The sequence below is a fragment of the Thamnophis sirtalis genome, unplaced genomic scaffold (assembly GCF_051295495.1).
Source record: "Thamnophis sirtalis isolate CommonGarterSnake01/CBP01778 unplaced genomic scaffold, rThaSir2_p1.2 scaffold_2, whole genome shotgun sequence".
Classification (NCBI taxonomy): domain Eukaryota; kingdom Metazoa; phylum Chordata; class Lepidosauria; order Squamata; family Natricidae; genus Thamnophis; species Thamnophis sirtalis.
In genome coordinates this window covers 32835111-32855286 of record NW_028261382.1, presented here as the reverse complement: position 1 = coordinate 32855286, position 20176 = coordinate 32835111, and the positions used below count along the sequence as shown (strand labels likewise).

The 20176-nt window shown below is 43.0% G+C and overlaps 1 protein-coding gene across 1 annotated transcript in view; it reads left to right on the top strand.

Moving 5' to 3' along the window:
• The window catches only part of AK8 (adenylate kinase 8), a 68515-nt gene that overhangs the window by 23513 nt on the left and 24826 nt on the right, over positions 1-20176 (top strand). Inside the window, exons 6-10 of the mRNA XM_087704670.1 lie at positions 3114-3195; positions 4179-4250; positions 6232-6432; positions 9290-9421; positions 10675-10764. Coding sequence (XP_087560796.1) covers positions 3114-3195; positions 4179-4250; positions 6232-6432; positions 9290-9421; positions 10675-10764 — 577 coding nt within the window. The remainder of the gene's footprint in view (positions 1-3113; positions 3196-4178; positions 4251-6231; positions 6433-9289; positions 9422-10674; positions 10765-20176) is intronic.

The window sequence follows — 20176 nt, the reverse complement described above, 5'->3', positions numbered from 1 at the left end:
ACAGTAATTTCTGAACAACGGAAAATCGAGGTGGAATGACACCTATTCTGCATCTATTTTGCAAGGGAAAATAATCACCATAGATCCCGAGATTCAGTGCCACAACGACCAGCAAGCACTGTGTTCAGTTCCAACCTAAAGGGAAAGCAAAGTTGCTTCAAAGTGGGAAGATCTTGCTTCCCCGACAACCTCCAGCCAGATTTACGGCACGCGGCTCGAAAAGGCAGCTCGGTATATCACTGGTTCGGAAGAAAAATGTCAAAAACATTGTGTGAACTGGGCCTGCGGGCTACCGCTCCTTCCCGCTTCTTCCTTTTATTTCTCCTCCCGGTGTCATTCGGCTGGCCTTAATTGCCTGGCTTTCTGTCCCACCTCTTGCCGTTGCGTTGGCTTTTGCGCGGACATCCTTGCGACGCTCTTGGGGGTTTAACGCTGTCGCTGGGAATCTCCGAGGAGCCCCTATGTATTGATCGATGAGGCTTCGAGGAATCCTAGAGGGCTGTGAATGCCATTAGAATCGCGATTGATCACAACAGGGTTTGTGTGTGTGTGTGTCCTGCAGCCCAAGGGCCACGGGTATTAAGTTCTGCAGCTGACAGCTGGGGGGGGGGGGGAAGGTTTTCGGCATCTTTGCGCGTTGCGGTTTGCCAACTAGCTCTTCCTTCTCCGCGGCTCAGCACAGTAAATTGATAGGCGCCAAGAAAAATTCCGCGTAGCTCCAACTCGGGTTTTGAAATAGGTTAAATGATCGAAATTCAAACCATTAGCCATTGATCCATACTCACGACGGTCACAGTGTCCCGAAGGTCATGTGACCCCCTTTTGCGACCTTCTGACAAGCCAAGCGGATGGGGAAGCCGGGTTCACTTAACGACCATATTATTAAGCAATGATCCACTTAACAACTCTGGCAAGAAAGGCCGTGGAACAGGGTGAAAATCGCTTGAGGAACGTCTCGCTTAGCCACGGCCAAATGTTTGTGGTCGTAAGTCGAGGACTACTTGTAGAAGGGGCTCCTGCCCCGCGGCTCCCTTGGGATGGAAGCCTGAAGATGCTGTTAATGACTCTTTAATGGCGACCCAGGGGGGAAGCCACGGTCGATATATAACTCGGGTTGCCTGCTCTTCCCTCTTGCCCCCCTCCCTGTCCCTTCCTCCCTTCTCCTCCTCCTCCTCCTTTCCTTCATCCCCCTCCCCTCTCCAACATCTGTTGGAAATGGTCCCTCCTGTGATACCATTTCTGCTCGCAGCTGTCTTCAGACCTCCGGCTCTGCGCCAGGCGGCAGGCAGGCAACCAGCCAGCCGTGGGGGGCGGGCGGACGAGGAGTGCCCTGAGCATACAGGCCTTTTGATGTGGGATAAAACAGAAGCCGGCCGCTGGGAATGCGGGGGGGGGGGGGAGAGGTTCGGCCGAGGGAACCCAGCGGAATATCAATAAACCTACACCAAGCCGAGCGAGCGGGGCACCTTGGCGATGGACGTTTGACTGAAGTGTCAAGCCGGTGGATAATGTAGTCTAATTAGGGATCGGACGGGAGAAACCTTGGCGGGGTAGGAGAGGGAGAGAGTGACCCATATATCTGTTCTAGAGGGGCTTATTTATAATGCATTAGCCCTGCACTTTGAAATAGGCTTAATTATAGACAACTTGTTTGTCAAGCTACCTTCTATTCCCTCCATGCCCTCCCTCCCTCCCTCCTTCCTTCCTTCCTTCCTTCCTTCCTTCCTTCCTTCCTTCCCTCCTTCCTTCCCTCTCTCTTATCTTCTTCCTTTCTTCCCTTCCTCCTTCCCTCTTATCTTCCTTCCTTCCTTCCTTCCTTCCCTCCCTTCTTTCTTCTAACTGTCTCTCTAATCTCATCTATTATCTATCTATCTATCTATCTATCTATCTATCTATCTATCTATCTATCTATCTATCTATCATCTATCTATCTATCTATCTATCTTATCTGTCTGTCTATCATCTCTCTTATCTCTCTATCTCTAATCTCATTTATATCTGTCTGTCTGTCTATCTATCTATCTATCTTATCTATCTATCTATATCTCTATCATCTCTCTATATCATCTATCTATCTATCTATCTATCTATCTATCTATCTATCTATCTATCTATCTATCTATCTATCTTATCTGTCTGTCTATCATCTCTCTTATCTCTCTATCTCTAATCTCATTTATATCTGTCTGTCTGTCTATCTATCTATCTATCTATCTATCTCTCTATCATCTCTCTCTATCATCTATCTATCTATCTATCTATCTATCTATCTATCTATCTATCTATCTATCTATCTATCTATCTATCTATCTCTATCTATCTATCTATCTATCTATCTATCTATCTATCTATCTATCATCTCTCTGTCTCTCTATCTCTCTCTATCTCTAATCTCATCTATCTATCTATCTATCTATCTATCTATCTATCTATCTATCTATCTATCTATCTAATCTGTATCTATCTACCTACCTACATACCTACCTACATACATACATACCTAATCTCTCTCTCTCTAATCTGTTTACCTACCCACCTATCTAAACTCTCACTCTCATCTATCATCCATCCTTCATCCATAGATAGAGGATTATCATCTCTCATTTCTTTATCACCTCTCTATCTCTATTATCTGTCCATCCGTCCATCCATCCATCCAACCATCCATCCAATGTTTATCATCTATCATTGTCTGCCTCTCTCTCCCTCCCCCCTCTCTCTCATTTCTCTATCACCTCTCTATTTCTATTATCTGTCCGTCCATCCATCCATCCATCCATTTCATCTGTCTGTCTATCTAGTTTAATTTTATCTTCTCCCTGTCTCTCATCTGTCTATTTGTCTGCCTGCCTGCTCAGACCTTTGAGTGTTGGGGCTTCTCCCCTTCTCTTCCGGCCAAGAGAACCTCTGAGGGTCTCCAAGAATCTCCTGGCAAGCGGGGCCTCTTCCCAGACTCGGAGGGTCAGGGTTTGGCTTCCCTCTCTGGGACATCAATAGAACGCTGGCTTTTCTCCTCTGAAAGCAGGAAGCTCTCCCTGGTCCTCAGTCGTGTTTCGCACTCATGTTCTGCACACCCTGTGTGAGAGATTAACTTTGCATCTCTTATCCTCCAGGGTTGGATTCTTGAAGGGCTTCCGGACAGCCGAGAGTTTGCCAAGTCCTTGCAAGTGCGGGGTATCATTCCTAGACATGTCGGTATGGACTTTGCCTTCTCTAAATTCTCTTTGAATGCTTCCTAGTTCATAGCCTATAACTTTAGAATAGAATAGAAAAGAATAGAATAGCATAGAATAGCATAGCATAGCATAGAGCAGAATAAAAATAGTACAGAATACATAGAATAGAATAGCATAGCATAGAACAGAATAAAAAATAGAATAGAATATATAGAATAGCATAGAATAGAATAAAAATAGAATATACAGAATAGAAGACAGAAATAATAAATAGAACAGAATAGGGAGAGAAAATAGAGAATAGAATAGAAAATAGAATAGAATAGAAAATAAAATAGAATAGAAAATAGAAAGAAAATAGAATAGAAAATAGAATAGAAAATAGAATAGAAAATAGAGTAGAAAATAGAGTAGAAAATAGAATAGAAAATAAAATAGAAAATAGAATAGAAAATAGAATAGAATAAAAGAATAGAATAGAGTGGAATGGAATGGAATGGAACAGAATAGAAAACTTTATTGGCCAAGTATGATTGGACACACAAGGAATTTGTCTTTGGTGTAAAGCCACACCTTGGAAGTGGTTGGCCCCTTCCAGAGGAAACAAAAGAGGAGTGAATGAGGAGGGGGCTTTTGCAGGAATCAATTCGTTCCTTCGCTTGTTTCGAGAGTGGAAAGTTCTGTTTGTGGCTATAAGAGACACTGTTCCAAGGGTTGCCTTGCCCTGTTTGGAAACTAGTTATCTGGCAGCTCTCCAAGTGAGATAAAGTTCGTGTTGATAAACATTCCTCTGAAAGACTGCTTGCCAAGCCTTGCGGACTCTGAATGAAAGGAATTCACAGTCGTGTAAATAAGAGACGTATTGCCGGGACCCAGACTCTGCTTCTTGCTTTCTAAGGAAGCCTGGGTCAGAACAGGATCGGAAAGCACGGGGTAAAAAAAAAAACATCCCATTTTTTTCAGTCCTGCATTCGTAACGTTTTCCTCAATTATTTTTCCCAGTGCTGCTGTACGCTCCCGACATCGTGCTGATCGAGCGGAATTTGGGAAAGAGAGTGGATGAAATGACCGGAGGTAATTACCGAAGCCCTCTGCCATTCCAGACAAATGGTTGTCCAATCTCTTCTTAAATGCCTCCAGTGATGGGTGCACCCACAATTTCAGGAGGCAAATCATTCCCCTGATTAATTGTTAATTTCTCCTTAGCTTTACATTGCTTCTCTCTTTGATTAGTTTCCATCCGTTGCTTCTTGTCCTGCCTTCAGGTGCTTTGGAGAATAGGTTGAGCCCCTCTTCTTTGTGGCAGCCCCTCAAATATTGGAACACTGCTATCATGTCATCCCTACCCATTCTCTTCATGCATCCATCTTTCATCCCATCTCATTCTGAACCAGAATTGGCTGCCTGATGCCCTTCAGATATGTTGTCCATTAAAGCTTGTACAGTCGGTGAAGATTACCCTATTTTTCGGAGTATAAGACGCTCTGAAGTATAAGACGCACTTAGCTTTTAGGGAGGAAAACAAGGGAAAAATATCTGCCTCTGCCTCCCAGCAATTTGCCTCCTTGCAACAAACAGTACAATAGCAATAGCAATAGCAGTTAAGATTTATATACCGCTTCATAGGGCTTTCAGCCCTCTCTAAGCGGTTTATAGAGTCAGCATATTGCCCCCAACAACAATCCGGGTTCTCATTTTACCCACCTCGGAAGGATGGAAGGCTGAGTCAACCCTGAGCTGGTGAGATTTGAACCGCCGAACTGCAGAACTGCAGTCAGCTGAAGTAGCCTGCAGTGCTGCACTCTAACCACTGAGCCACCTTGTATACAGACAATATACACTGTTTGTAGTGTTATATTTCAGACTATACTTGTACAGATGTTGTTAAAATTGATGTGCTTTCTGAAAGTATAGTTATTCTCTGCTATTTAAAAGAATATCACTTTTTAAAACAATAGCACTGGGCTTCTTCAGATCAAGCATTTATTTTAAAAAGCTTCTTCATTTTGTTAAGTTGTCTAGAACAACAATAAAGCAGTCTTTAAAAAAAATAAGTCTCCTAATTTGAACATTCCATAGGCATTTATAGTTGTTGACTTAACCCTCCTTGCAGCAAACAGCCTGATTAGCACAAGGAAAAAAAAATCTGCCTCCTAGCAATTTGCCCGTGACCCGTCAAAACCGCGTTCCACAAAACCGCGGTCGACGAAATCGCGTATGTGACGTCATCACAACGTGACGAAAAAGATCGAAAAATTGAAATAAAAATTAAATTACAGCAAGCCGATTCACATAAAGGTAAGGGTTAGGTTAAGGGTTAGGGTTAGGGTTAGGTTAAGGATTAGGGTTAGGGTTAGAGCATTAGCGTTACGTTTAGCGTTAGGTTAAGGGTTAGCGTTAGGTTTTTCGTTACGTTAAGGGTTAGGTTTAGGGTTAGGTTAAGGGTTAGGTTTAGGGTTAGGTTTGGGGGGGTTAGGGTAAGGTTTTTGCTTTATTTTTACATTTTTCGATCTTTTCCGTCGCGCTGTGATGATGTCACATACGCGCTTTCGTCGACCGTGATTTTGTCGTCCGCGGTTTTGTGGTAGAACCCAATTTGCCTGGTGGAGCAAACAGCAAGTTTCACTTTCAGTTTCTCCCGATCATCAGCTGTTACAGGCTGCAGGGGTTGCTATAGCCTATTGAAGCCTGCAAAGAGGTAAATTGCTGGGCGGCAGAGGCCAAAGGGTTGGGGCTAGTGGGTGTGTGGGACTACATTCAGTGTGTAAGACGCACACAAATTTTCACCCTCTTTTAGAGGTGGGGGGGGAAAGGTGCGTCTTATACTCTGAAAAATATGGTAGATTCGTGGACTGGAGAATATGGAATTAATCATCCACAACACTGAGAGACAACCAGCCTCTATTCTAGGGGGGCAAGTAGAGAGATATTCTGTATCTCAGATGTCCCATGAACTGCTCTTCCGAATACTCTCCAAGAATAAGATTCGTTTGCAAGTTAAATATTGTTTCAGGCTTTTAAGTCAAATCTGTCTCATGCCTGGTCTTTATCCCAGAGGTGTATCATACGACTTTTGATTGGCCCGCCGATGACATCATCCGTTGGCGTTTGAAGGCCCCTGAAGGCATATCTGAGAAGGAGACCTCTCAGAGGTTGCTGGAATATCACCGGAACGTCCCAGGGATAGTCCAGTCCTTTGAGAAGTCCATCAAGCTGATCAATGCAGACCAACCCTGCGCAGATGCCTTCTGGCAAGGTAGGGACAGGCTGGGCGCAACCTTCACGTGTGAATCGTCCTTGGGATGGAATGGTACCAATCGATAGACCAGTGTGTCTCAACCTTGGCGACTTGAAGGTGGCTCCCAAAATTATATATCCCAAAAAATTATCCCAAAAAGCTGTGGGGGTTTGAGGATGCAACAAGGGAGTCAGGTAGAGCATTCCAGGCATTGACCACTCTGTGGCTGAAGTATTTTCTGCAATCGAGTTTGGAGCGGTTGACCTTGAGTTTGCATCTATTGTTTGCCCGTGTATTATTGAGGTTGAAGCTGAAGTAGTCGTTGACAGGTAGGACGTTGTAGCAGACAATTTTGTGTACTATGCTTAGATCAGGCCATAGGCGGCATAGTTCCAGGTTGCCCAAGCCCAAAATTTCAAGCTGGATGGTATAAGGGGTTCTGTTGTGAGCAGAGGAGTGGAGGACTCTTCTCGTGAAATACCTCTGGACTCGCTCGATCGTATTAATGTCTGATATACAGGGTGGATTCCAGGCAGATGAGCTGTATTCGAGGATTGGTCTGGCAAAGGTTTTGCATGCCTTAGTTTGCAGTACAGTGTTACCGGAGAAGAAACTTCACAAAATTAGGTTGACAACTCTTAATGCCTTTTCGGCAATGCTGTTACAGGGAGCTTTGGGGCTTAGATCATTAGAGATTAGTATTCCAAGGTCCTTGACCGAGTGAGAGTCATCGACAAAGTCATATCCGCCCAGCTTGTATTTGGTGTTCTGATTTTTCTTCCCAATGTGTAAGACAGAACATTTGTGGGTTGAGATTTAAAGTTGCCAATTGTCTCATTCGGTTTGGTTCGTTGCCTTGGCTTTGAACATGGCTTCGTTTGCGTTCGTTTCAGCTCTTCAACAGGAAAACGGGAGAAATCGCTCTCTGTAAAGTCAGCCTTTAAAAAAATAAATAATAATAATTGCTCCATTCTCAGCCGTCGGGCGCTGATAGACTCTTTACACAACTTCACTCTGCGTTTATGCGTTTCGGGGGGAAAAAAGGCCTCTCGCTAATTTGAAGGCCTCTGTTTTTAAGGTAAACAAGCCCGCCGAAGTTTATATTTGGAGTTTTACAAATTAATTACCTCTTAAATTACTTAATTAAATTTAAAAGTTCACATCATCGTTCATAAACAATTCATGCCTCAGATTGCAAATGCGTTGCGCGCAGCCTGAATATTAATTATCGTTAATTAATAATGCAGTGAGAGAAATTGAAAATTGGAATGATAAAAAATAAACAAACTTCCCTCCCTCTTTCTTCCTTTCTTTTTTTTTCCAGTGGAGGCATCTAAATTATTTCTTTCTTTATTTCTTTTTTTAAGAATAATTAGAAGTGGAGTCTAGGGGATCATTACTCCTAATTAACTTGGTTATTTACTGCAAATTAAGCGTCATTTGTAAGCAGGCTGGTTAGCCTGAATCTTGGATATGCCAGCTTGGGGAGAAGAGACATAAGCTAAGTCTGTTTAGCTGATGTTTATTTGGAGTTCAACTTGTGCTCTGAAACTCGGAGGAGCTTCGTTTTGGAGCATCTGTAAGTTTGAAAACTTCAACAAGTTTCTTTCACCAGTAAGGGATGCAGTGTGTAAACAGAGAATTGGGAACCTCTGGGGAGATAATTTACGTAATGGGATAAGGAACAGGTTCCTGGTATGTATTAGAATAGAATAGAATAGAGTTGGAAGGGACTTTAGAGGTCTTCTATCTAGTCCAACCCCCTGCTTAGGCAGGAAACCTTACACCACTTCAGACAAGTCGTTATCCAACATCTTCTTAAAAACTTCCAGTGTTGGAGCATTCACAACTTCTGTTGGCAAGTTGTTCCACTGATTAATTGTTTTAACTGTCAGGAAATTTATCCTTAGTTCTAAGTTGCTTCTCTCCTTCATTGGTTTCCACCCATTGCTTCTTGTCCTGCCTTCACGTGCTTTGGAGAATAGCTTGACTCCCTCTTCTTTGTGGCAACTCCTAAGATAGTGGAACACTGCTATCATGTCTCCCCTGGTCCTTCTTTTCATTAAAATAGGCATACCCAGTTCCTGCAACTGCTCTTCTTATGTTTTAGCCTCCAGTAATTCTGTTTATGCCACTGTATAAATGTGTAACAGAAGTACATTTGTAGACATGTTGAGTGTGACGTTCTCTATAGGTGCAAGAGAGCCAAGCTCCATCCCCGTATTCAAAAATGGAAAATCTTTGCCCTTGTTGTGTCTCACCAGCAGTCAGCGGAGCTGGCATTCGGACAGTGAGGAGGTTGGGGAGGAAGATGGGCCAGTCCTGGAGTCTGAGGAAGGCTCTGCTGAGGGCTCTGCGTCGGAGGCAGAGAGGGGGCCAGAGCCTTATGCCAGTTATCAGCTGCCTTCAGAGACATCAGTGAGGCAGAAGAACAGCTGGAGCCTGTTCCCAGTGTGCGTGTGCGCAGAGTGGCCAAAGGAAGGGAACAGCTAAAGAACAGGGGTCAACTTGGGAGTAAGGCCACAGGTGGTCGATGAATGGCCCCTCCCAGAGGAAATAAAAGAGGAGCGAAAGCGGAGTGGAGTTTGCAGGAGACCATGAGTTCACTTCATTGGTTCGTGACTCTTCGAGACTCCTTGCCAAATTCTGCAGAGATCGGCCTGGCAGCTCTCCAAGCCAGATAAGGTCTGTGACCGTAAATCCTCCCTTGAAAGACTTTGCTGGATGTGAATGAGCAGAATCCACAGTCAATTAATAAAGGGGTTTTTGTCGGGACAAGGAGTTTTTTCATGCTTTTGGAAGACCTTGGTCAAAACATGCCAGTATGTCATTGCCAGTATCACTTTCTGCCTTTTTCTTTCTTTCTTTTTAATAGTTCTGTCGCACGTTAGACAACCGCCTCATACAAACACTCCTTTCTCACCCCGGATTCTTCTTTGTGGACCTCCAGGATCTGGGAAAAGTTTGCAGGCGGCCTTGCTATCTCAGAAATACGGGCTCATCAACGGTTCGTGCTCCATAAATATTCCTCTTTGTTTCCTTTGTGCATTTTCCCCCCCGTAGGGATAATCCTCAATTTATGACCACAATTTCCATTCCTAAGTAAGATTATTGTTACGTGAGCTGCATGTTGCATTCCAAATGAATTCTGGGAGCTGGAATCCATACATCTTAAAAGTTGTCAAGTTTGAGAAAGAATCTAAAATGAATAATAAAGGTAAAGGTTCCCCTCGCACATCTGTGCTAGTGGTTCCCGACTCTAGGGGGCGCTGCTCATCTCCGTTTCAAAGCCGAAGAGCCGGCGCTGTCCGGAGACGTCTCCATGGTCATGTGGCCGGCATGACTCAACGCCCGAAGGTGCACGGAGCACTTTTACCTTCCCACCAAAGGTGGTTCCTATTTTTCTATTCTGAGCCTTGTTTTGATGTGTATCTTTCTCTCTCTTGACCTTACACAATAAAAAAACAGGGGAAAAAAGATAAAACCTCCTTTTTAAAAAAAAAATCTGTATTCTTCCTTGCTTTTGTTTGGTATAGCAAGAGAGAGAGAGAGAGAAAGAGAGGGAGGGAGGGAGGGAGGGAGAGAGAGAGAGAGAGAGAGAGATACCTGATGGAGAAACTGGAGCCCCATGGCTTTTATATTATTCAGTATCCTTTTTTCACATCTGGCTTTTTATTTTTGCTTTTTGTTATTCTGTTCCCCACTCCACCTTCTCGGTTTGAGTTCCTCTTTCTCTTCCTCCCTCCCTCACTACTTTTTCTTTTCTTTTTCCCCCTTTTTAAAAATTAACCTTTTTCTGTCTCTCCTTCTTCTCGGCTGAGCTCCCCCTTCTCTTCTTTCCTTCCATCCTTCCCCTCTCCCTCTTTCTTTTGTTTGTTCACCTTTTTAAAAATTAATCTTGTCCTTTTCTGTTTCTCCATTTTCTCCATTGAGCTCACATTCTCCTCCCTCCTTCCCTCCTTCCCTCCTTCCTTGCTATCTCTCCTTCCTTCCTTCTTCCTCCCTCCCTCCTTCCATTCCTTCCTATGTCTCCTTCCTTCCTTCCAAGCTATCTCTGCTTCCTCCCTCCCTCCCAAGCTATCTCTCCTTCCCTCCAAGCTATCTCTCCTTCCTTCCTTCCTTCCTATCTCTCCTTCCTTCCTTTCTTCCCCCCTCTTTCTTTTTTCTTTTCTTTTTTCCTCCCTCTTTTTTCTTTTCTTTTTTCCTCCCTTCCTTTTTAAAAATTAACCTTGTCTTTTTCCCTTTTCTCCTTTTTCTCAGTTTGCTGCGGGCAAATGCTTAAGGAAGCCGCTACCAGTGATACCAAACTTGGGAGGTTCATTAAGCCGTACCTTGATGGAGGATGGCCAGGTAAGGGAGAAAGGTGACAGATCCGTGGAAGGGGATGAAAGAAAATTGAACTACGGCACCTTGCCGTGTTTGTTCCTGGGGACAGGTCCCTGTAAGACTAATCCAGTTCATAACAGAGGCTCCATAAATGTTTTTCTTTATTAATTCTGAGCTTAATTATCCATGTGGGAAGATATATTTTATTTATTTATTCTTATTTATGTAAAGTATTTCTACAAATTTTCCCCAAAACAACATCCCTGTGAGGTGGCTGAGAGGCACTAACTTAAGTCACCCAGCTGGCTTTCACGCCTAAGGCAGGACTAGAACTCACCGTCTCCTGGTGATTGGTCCAAAGCCACCCGCACAGCTTTAAGGTGGACTAGAATTCACCTTCTCCTGGTGATTGGTCCAAAGTCACCCAGCTGGCTTTCAAGCCTAAAATAGGACTAGAAGTTACACTCTCCAGCTTCCTAGCCTGCTATTTTAACCAATAACTAATAAAAGAGATAAAAGATAAACGCGAATATAAGCAAAAAGAATGAAAAGAAAAAAGGGAGGGAGGGAAAAGAAAGGGAAAATAAGAGGATAATAAAGAACAAGACAAATATATAAGCAAATCATTTCCAACCTTCACCACACGTGTAAACAATTTTAAGAACTTATTGTCCAGTATTAAAAGACAATAAAATATATCTCCCTTCCTGTACCTCATCTCTTATCTAGAAATAAATATTGTTTAGAACTGGTCAGCAAAAGTCCCTTAAAACGTCAAGGTTCCCCTCGCACATATGTGCTACTCGTTCCCGACTCTAGGGGGCGCTGCTCATCTCTGTTTCAAAGCCGAAGAGCCAGCGCTGTCCCAAGATGTCTCCGTGGTCATGTGGCCGGCATGACTAAACTCCGAAGGCACACGGAACAACTGTTACCTTCACACCAAAGGTGGTCCCTATTTTTCTACTTGCATTTTTTACGTGCTTTCGAAATCCTAGGTTGGCAGAAGCTGGGACAAGTCACAGGAGCTCACTCCATTATGCGGCGTTAGGGATTCGAACCGCCGAACTGCCAACCTTTCTCATCGACAAGCTCAGTGTCTTAGCCACTGAGCCACCGTGTCCCTTTTAAAAGTCCATTAAGGGCTACCAAAAACAACCTATCTACCTCTGTTAGCCATCGTCAAATAAATCAATTTTTCTCATTTGGCAGAGAAGGGGAAAAAAATACCAACAGCCTTTTCTCTGCTCCAGATTTTACGTTTCGCTCTTGCTTTCCCCCCCTAAAATCAAAAACAAAAACACCGATTTTCAGCAGTGAGTGAAAATGCCTTTCCTTTGAGTCCTGCTTGCCCTTCCTTTAAAAAGGAATCCTATTTGAATTTCTCCCACCTGGAAGAGAAAAAAAACTGACTCGTGGCTGGAGAAGTGAGCAGAAACCGGTTGGAGGCTTTGGGAATCTATTTTGCCAGCAACAAGAAAGAAACAGGACAATTCTTTTGATCCCAAGGTGTCTTTCCCTCTCCTTTCCTTCTTCTTTGATTTGGAAGAGTGATCTCTCCCATTTGGGATCTACCAGAGAGATTTGGGATCACCTCTTTGGTTCGCCCTCAACATCCACCCCCAAACCTTAATCTCTAAAAAAGTCTCTAACCGAGAGCAAATCTTTCTTTTCTTCCCACCTCTCTTTCCCTTGGCTTCATTTTATTATTTTCAATATCAATATCTATTTATCTATTATTTATCTATTTATCTATTTATCTATTTATCTATTTATCTATTTATCTATTTATCTATTTATCTATTTATCTATTTATCTATTTATCTATTTATCTATTTATCTATTTATCTATTTATCTATTTATCATCTATTTATCATCTATTTATCTATTTATCTATTTATCTATCTATCTATCTATCTATCTATCTATCTATCTATCTCTATCTCTATCTCTATCTCTCTCTATCTCTATCCTATCCATCCATCCATCCATCCATCCATCCATCCATCCATCCATTCTATATATTTATCTAATATCTATATCTATATCTATATCTATATCTATCTATCTATCTATCTATCTATCTATCTATCTATCTATCTATCTATCTATCTATCTATCATCTATCCTATATATTTATCTAATATCTATCTATCTATCTATCTATCTATCTATCTATCTATCTATCTAACTATCTATCCTATATATTTATCTAATCTCTGTCTGTCTGTCTATCTATCTCTATCTATCTATCTATCTATCTATCTATCTATCTATCTATCTATCTATCTATCTATTTATCTATCTATCTATCCTATATATTTATCTAATCTCTGTCTGTCTGTCTGTCTGTCTGTCTGTCTGTCTGTCTCTATCTATCTATCTATCTATCTATCTATCTATCATCTATCATCTATCTATCTATCTATCTATCTATCTATCTATCTATCTATCTATCTATCTATCTATCTATCTATCTATCTATCTATCTAAGACATAACTTACCCAGCCTCTCTGCCAGTTGAAAGGCTAGGTAAATTTCCCCGTCTGAGAGGTAAGCTTGGGTTTTATTTCTTCTTTATTTGATGAAAAATGAAATAAAATAAAACGAAAGAAAACCACACGCTGCCTCAACATCGCTAAGAAATCCTCGGGGACTTTGGCTGGGGGTTTCCACCCCCCTCCCTCCTCCAGTCTTCCTACACCGTGTATTTGTAGTAGCGCGTGGCTACTTGCTAAATAATTTACAAGTTGATTAATAAACTCACCAGGGTATAATTAGGTGAAGGAGAGAAAGAGAAAGAAAGAGGGACAGGCGGAGGCTTTGGTAAGGGGCACAGGGCTTAGGGGAGCTCTAGGCTCTCTCTTCTCCCCATCTCTCTCTCTCTCTCTCTCTCTCTATTTCTCTCTCTCTCTTTCTCTCTCTATTTCTCTTTTTCATGAAACTTTCTAGGGTGTTGGCGTTTGAAGATAACTTGGGAAGAGCTCAGCGCGCCTTCCCTTTTGATGTGGAAATAGGACAGTTTGAATCCGTCGAGTTTAATTTTTCACAAGCTGTAAGGGCTGGGTAGTCGTACTTCCTCATTTTAGTGTGTGTGACTGTGTGTGTGTGAGAGAGAGAGGTGGTAGACTGGAGGGGAAAACCTTGTTTTCTCTCTCCCCCCCCTCTCCCTTTCCCTCTCTGTGTCTCTCTCCCTCTCTCCTGCTGTCTCTCTCTGTCTCTCTCTTCCTGTCTGTCTCTACCTCCCTCCCTCTCCCTCTCTCTCTCTCTCTCTCTCTCTCTCTCTCTCTCTCCCCCTGTGGGAATTGTTTAAGAGGGTTTTTTCTTCTGAAAGTGAAGGAGAAACAGCCAAAGTGTTCCTCCCTTTGGAGGTAAAATTTGATAGTTAGGGGAATGTTTATATTTCTATGGGCTACTCTGGATCTTTTTTCTAGCTTTTTTTATTTGTATCTTGCCTTTAAATAATAGACAGGAAGGCAGGGCAGGCAGGCAAATAGACAAATAGATCAACAGACAAATAGATATAGATAGACAAGTAGACAGAGATACAGACAGACAGATAGATAAAGATATAATGAGATGGATGGATGGATGGATGAATAGATAGATAGAGATAGATAGATAGATGATGATAGATAGATAGATAGATAGATAGATAGATAGATAGATAGATATAGATAACCTTTTTTACTGATACACATACTGATACACATTAAAAATGAAATTCTGTTGCTTGATCTCAAAAGTATATACATACATAACACACATTCGAACTGCTAGGTTGGCAGAAGCTGGGACAAGTCACGGGAGCTCACTCTGTTACGCGGTGCTAGGGATTCAAACCGCCGAACTGTCGACCTTTCTGATCGACAAGCTCAGCGTCTTAGCCACTGAGCCATCACGTCCCTATAATAACACTAGACGATGGTTATTAGAAGGCTGTAGAAAACATTGATTAAGTGAAAAATGAAGGAATACGTCCTGATATCTATCTATCTATCTATCTATCTATCTATCTATCTATCTATCTATCTATCTATCTATCTATCATCTATCTATCTCACTCTCTCTCTCTCTCTTTCTACCTACCTACCTACCTACCTACCTACCTCTATCTATCTATCTATCTATCTATCTATCTATCTATCTATCTATCTATCTATCCCTACCTACCTACCTACCTACCTACCTACCTACCTACCTACCTACCTACCTACCTATGGAATCATCTATCTATCTATCTATCTATCTATCTATCTATCTATCTATCTATCTATCTATCATCTATCTATCTATCTATCTATCTATCTATCATCTATCTATCTCACTCTCTCTCTCTCTCTTTCTACCTACCTACCTACCTACCTACCTCTATCTATCTATCTATCTATCTATCTATCTATCTATCTATCTATCTATCTATCTATCATCTATCTATCTCACTCTCTCTCTCTCTCTTTCTACCTACCTACCTACCTACCTCTATCTATCTATCTATCTATCTATCTATCTATCTATCTATCTATCTATCTATCTATCTATCCCTACCTACCTACCTACCTACCTACCTACCTACCTACCTACCTACCTACCTACCTACCTATGGAATCATCTATCTATCTATCTATCTATCTATCTATCTATCTATCTATCTATCTATCTATCATCTATCTATCTCACTCTCTCTCTCTCTCTTTCTACCTACCTACCTATGGAATCATCCATCTATCTATCTATCTATCTATCTATCTATCTATCTATCTATCTATCTATCTATCATCTATCTATCTATCTATCTATCTATCTATCTATCTATCTATCTATCATCTATCTATCTCACTCTCTCTCTCTCTCTTTCTACCTACCTACCTACCTACCTACCTCTATCTATCTATCTATCTATCTATCTATCTATCTATCTATCTATCTATCTATCTATCTATCTATCTATCATTTATCTGTATTAATATTGGTTTTGTACTAAAACGAACGATACTCAGATGCCAAACTGCCCATGCAATGATATTGATGATATTGTGATGTATGTTTTAAAAAAAAAAACTTTACACACAAACAAAAAAAGAGAAGTTGTGGGTGCTCTATCACTTGAGGTTTTCAAGAAGAGATTGGACACTCATTTGACCAAAGTTCTCCTGCCTTGAACAGAGGGGTCAGTCTAGAAGATCTCCAAGGGTTCCTTCCAGTGCTAGAATTCTACCTTTCTAGAATTCTATCTTGCCTTGCAGGAAGTTTATACTGTCAGTAGGTGGCGCTAGATAATCGATAAAGCCGCTCCATCAAGCCAGTTTCTCCTACCCTTCCCGAATGTCGTGTTTATCACCTGCGCATCACAGGCAGCGCGTGAAGGAAAACCACAGTTGGCTGGATTCAAAAGCTGGAAAAACAGCAGCGGCGGCCTTAAGAAAATAATGATTGCCTCAGATATCTCCCGTGCTTGTTATGTTGACCGCAGTTTGAAGGTTTCTGAACTTTGGTTTCCAACGAAGACCGTAGTTGGCATGCAGCCTCCGTTAAGCGGACTCCCAGGCGTGGGGTAGCTTCAGAAGTGCTCTTCAAAGCTGGAATCCTCCAGAAGTCTCAGCTCAAGAAAGAAAAATAAGAGAAAGCCACCTACGGAGAGAGCAAAAAAAATGTAGGAGGGGGAAAAAAAAACACATCGGTTTGGAAAAAGCACAAAGGAAAATGACTCCTGTAGACTGAAGCAAACTCAACCCTTTCATTTGGGGTAGAACGAAGCCCCCTGGGAAGGCTTCTCTTGGTGAAAGGATATTCCCTTGAGACCCTCACAGGTGGGAAGATGTTCTTTTTAAAGAGATGGACAGAGTTGGAAGGGACCTTGTAGGTCATCTAGTCCAACCCCCCCCCCCCAAGCAGGAGACCCTACACCATTTCTGACATATGACAGTCCAGTCTCTTCTTGAAAGTCTCCAGTGGCGAAGCTCCTACAACTTCTGAAGGCAACTTCTGTTCCATTCGTGGATTGCTCTCACTGTCAGAAAACTCCTTATTTTCCAGGTTGAATCTCTCCTTGGTCAGTTTCTATCCATTATTCCTTGTCTGGCCTTCAGGTGCCTTGGAGAATAGTTTGACACCCCTCCTCTCTGGGGCAGCCCCTCAAATATTGGAGGACTGCTCTCCTCTGGTCCTTCTCTTCTTGCCCAGTTCCTCAACTGTTCCTCGTGTGTTTGAGCCTCCAGTCCCCTCATCATCCTGGTTGCTGTTCTCTGCACTCTTTCTAGAGTCTCAACCTGCCCTTGAAGAGTATTCGGAGACTTCAGCTGGTCCAGAATGCAGCCGCGCGAGCGATTGTGGGTGCACCTCGATACACCCACGTTACACCTATCTTCCGCAAGCTGCACTGGCTGCCTATTGGGCTCCGGATACGCTTCAAGGTGCTAGTCGTTTCAAAGCCCTACATGGTATCGGACCTGGGTACTTGAGAGACTGCCTCCTGCCGATTACCTCCCTACGACCGATCAGATCCCACAGATTAGGCCTCCTCCGAATTCCATCCGCCAGCCAATGCCGACTGGCAACTCCCCGGGGGAGGGCCTTCTCTGTGGCTGCTCCAGCCCTCTGGAACGATCTCCCCATGGAGATCCGGACCTTTACCACCCTCCAGGCTTTCTGCAAAGCCACAAAGACCTGGCTGTTCCGGCAGGTTGGGGCTGATGAATTTCCAGCCCCACTTGAATCATTATGACATTGTTTTTACTCTGTTTGTCTTTTGTCCTATCCCCTTCCCCCCCTTTGGTTGTTAGCCGCCCCGGGTCCCTCGGGAGTGGGGCGGCATACAAATTAAATAAACATTCCAATATTCCAAAACTCTTTTTTATAGTGTGGGGACCAAAGCTGGTTGCAGTATCCTAGGTGTGGTTTTACTAAGGCTTTATAGAATGGTCTTAGTACCTCCCTTGATCTTGATTGCATCCCTCTCTTCATGCAACTTAGGATTGCGTTGGCTTTTTTGGCTGCACATGGAAAGGTCCTCACTGTTTCTACTCAAATTGTCTCTCAAACGGAAGGAGGCCGCAAGCAACTATCTTGACCTCCCGTAACCTCACCAGTTTGAAATGATGTCTTGGGGCTTTGTTTTTGTTTTTTTTAACGGCTTGTGAAGAGGCCGATTTATTACGTCTTCTAAAGATGACCTCTTGGCCTCAGGACAAATGTAGCCTGAAGCGAATTAGAATGAAAATTAGTTCTGGGTCTTTTTGCCTTCTTCCCTTAAATGTTTAAAGCTGGCCTGCTTAAGAGACATTTCCTGGAGGTTTCCGCTGCCTGGAATGGCTTGGTTGGGGGCAGAGGGTTATGCGTGAATCTGGTGACTGATCCCCAAACCATTGTTAAAACAAAGCGAATCGAATCGGAGAGAACAAATCAAAGCAGAGCAAAACAGAACCCGATCAAGGCAAAACAAATCAGAAGAGATGAGAAGAGAACAGAACACACAAGAAAAGAAGAAGAAAAAAAACCATGGATGCGTGAAGATTGCGCTGCACACGATTTCGTTACTGATGACTATTAGGGATTTGTTAAAAACCATGCTTTTAGGTAGATAGTCCTCAACTTACAACTTACATTCTGTGACCATTCAAAGTTAAAATGAAGCTCATCCTCCACACTTATGACTGTTGCAGGGTCCCCTGCGTATTTCCTTTGGGCCCAGAGAAAGGATGCTAGGCAAGATCTGAAGAGGCATGTAACAAACAATGAGTGGAAGAAGTTCAGAATCATGTTCAGCACCACGGAGAGCTCCTTCAATAGGAGATGTTGCTCCAGTCTAATTCTTTGCTCATTTCCCCTGCTGGATGGATTCCTGCATTCCCATTTCACCCAGGTTGGTTTCATCCTGACGTACTGAAGCTATGACACCTATACGTTCCGCCTCATTTTTAGGAAGAACCCTCCCCTAACCAAGAGACCCTATCCTCGTCTATTTCCCAAGAGACGTTTCATGAAAGGAAGAACTCTTCCAAACTTTGTGGTCAGCAGGAAGAAGGGTGGTTCCCCCCTCCCCCCCCCACTTGGAGGAGTCCAATAAGATTAAACGAACCTGACCTTTGTGGAATAACCAGATATTCTGCTCTTGCGCTTTGCTGAATTTAGAGATGACAAGCCAAGCCAGGAGAAGTAGCCCTTGGCAGTAGGCTGGTAATCAGGGCAAGATGTTAACTGTCAAACCCTGAGTTCAACCCTCAGGCATCTGAATTAATGATGGAAGGCTTTAGACCTACTGGGGGAAGGAGGGTGTGTGTGTGTGTGTATCTTAAGAGGAGGAAGAAAACTAAATGGGCCAGGGTATCAAAAGAACCATCCAACTTTGAGCGGTAAGGAACGGACAGCTCCTCCCAGCCTTGTCCCAAGAAGCCCATCGCACGACTCATGAATATCAAGGCTTTATCGGTTTAGAAGGTAGGTCAATACATGTCAAAAGCTCCTCCATCTTTATAGAAAGCAAAGATATCGAACAAAAAGCTTCAAATCGGACCGGAGCGAAGGGAGCACCAGGGTGGTATTCTTGCTCTGATTCTCATTATAGATCTGTGCTTTTGGGCTCACGGCGTCGATGTGATTTTGAAGTTCGTTACAGATCCATCTTTTTGGCCTTCAGTGAGTGAGCCCTTTTGGAAGACGCTCTCCTGTTAATAAGGCAAATACCACTCACTCATCACAAAATCTCCAGAACTGTAAAGCCTACAAACTTGAAATTTGGCATGTATGTTCCTCTTGGCTAAGAAAGGATTTTTTTGAAATGACCATCGGATCATTAGTAATTCTTATACAGTAATTAACACACTCTGATGCTAAGGAGTTCTACTCCCCCTCCTCACCTGAAAAGGACTCTGTTCCAACTGCCAGTTGCCTCACATTCCGTTACCTCAATTCAAACTAGCAGATGTTCCACTCCTTCATTCAGGAGTGGTCTGGGGCTCCTTACAGTACTAAACGGCGGTACCTGACCAAAATGTCTATGCTTTCCACCTATGGAACTGCTTCCAAACTCAAGACAGTGGGAGCGATATTCTCTTATGTGTTTCAATCACCGACCACCACTGAGCCAAGGCCTGTGAACCGAATTCCTCCTGCATAGACCGATCATAGAGTTTCGTCACGAAGCACAGCTATCACTCATCACGAAATCTCCAGAACCGTAAAGCCTACAAACTTGACATTCTACTTCCCCTCCCCACCTGAAAAAGAACTCTGTTCCAACTGCCAGTTGTCTCACATTCCGTTACCTCAGTTCAAACTGGCAGACGTCCCACTCCTTCACTCAGGGGTGGTCCGTGGCTCACTTACAGTACTAAACGTCGGTACCTCACCAAAATGTCTACGCCTGCCACCGCTGGCCCCATTTGGTGGCGCACTGAGGGACAGAAGGGGAAGAATGGATAGAAGAGACGCATAATTGA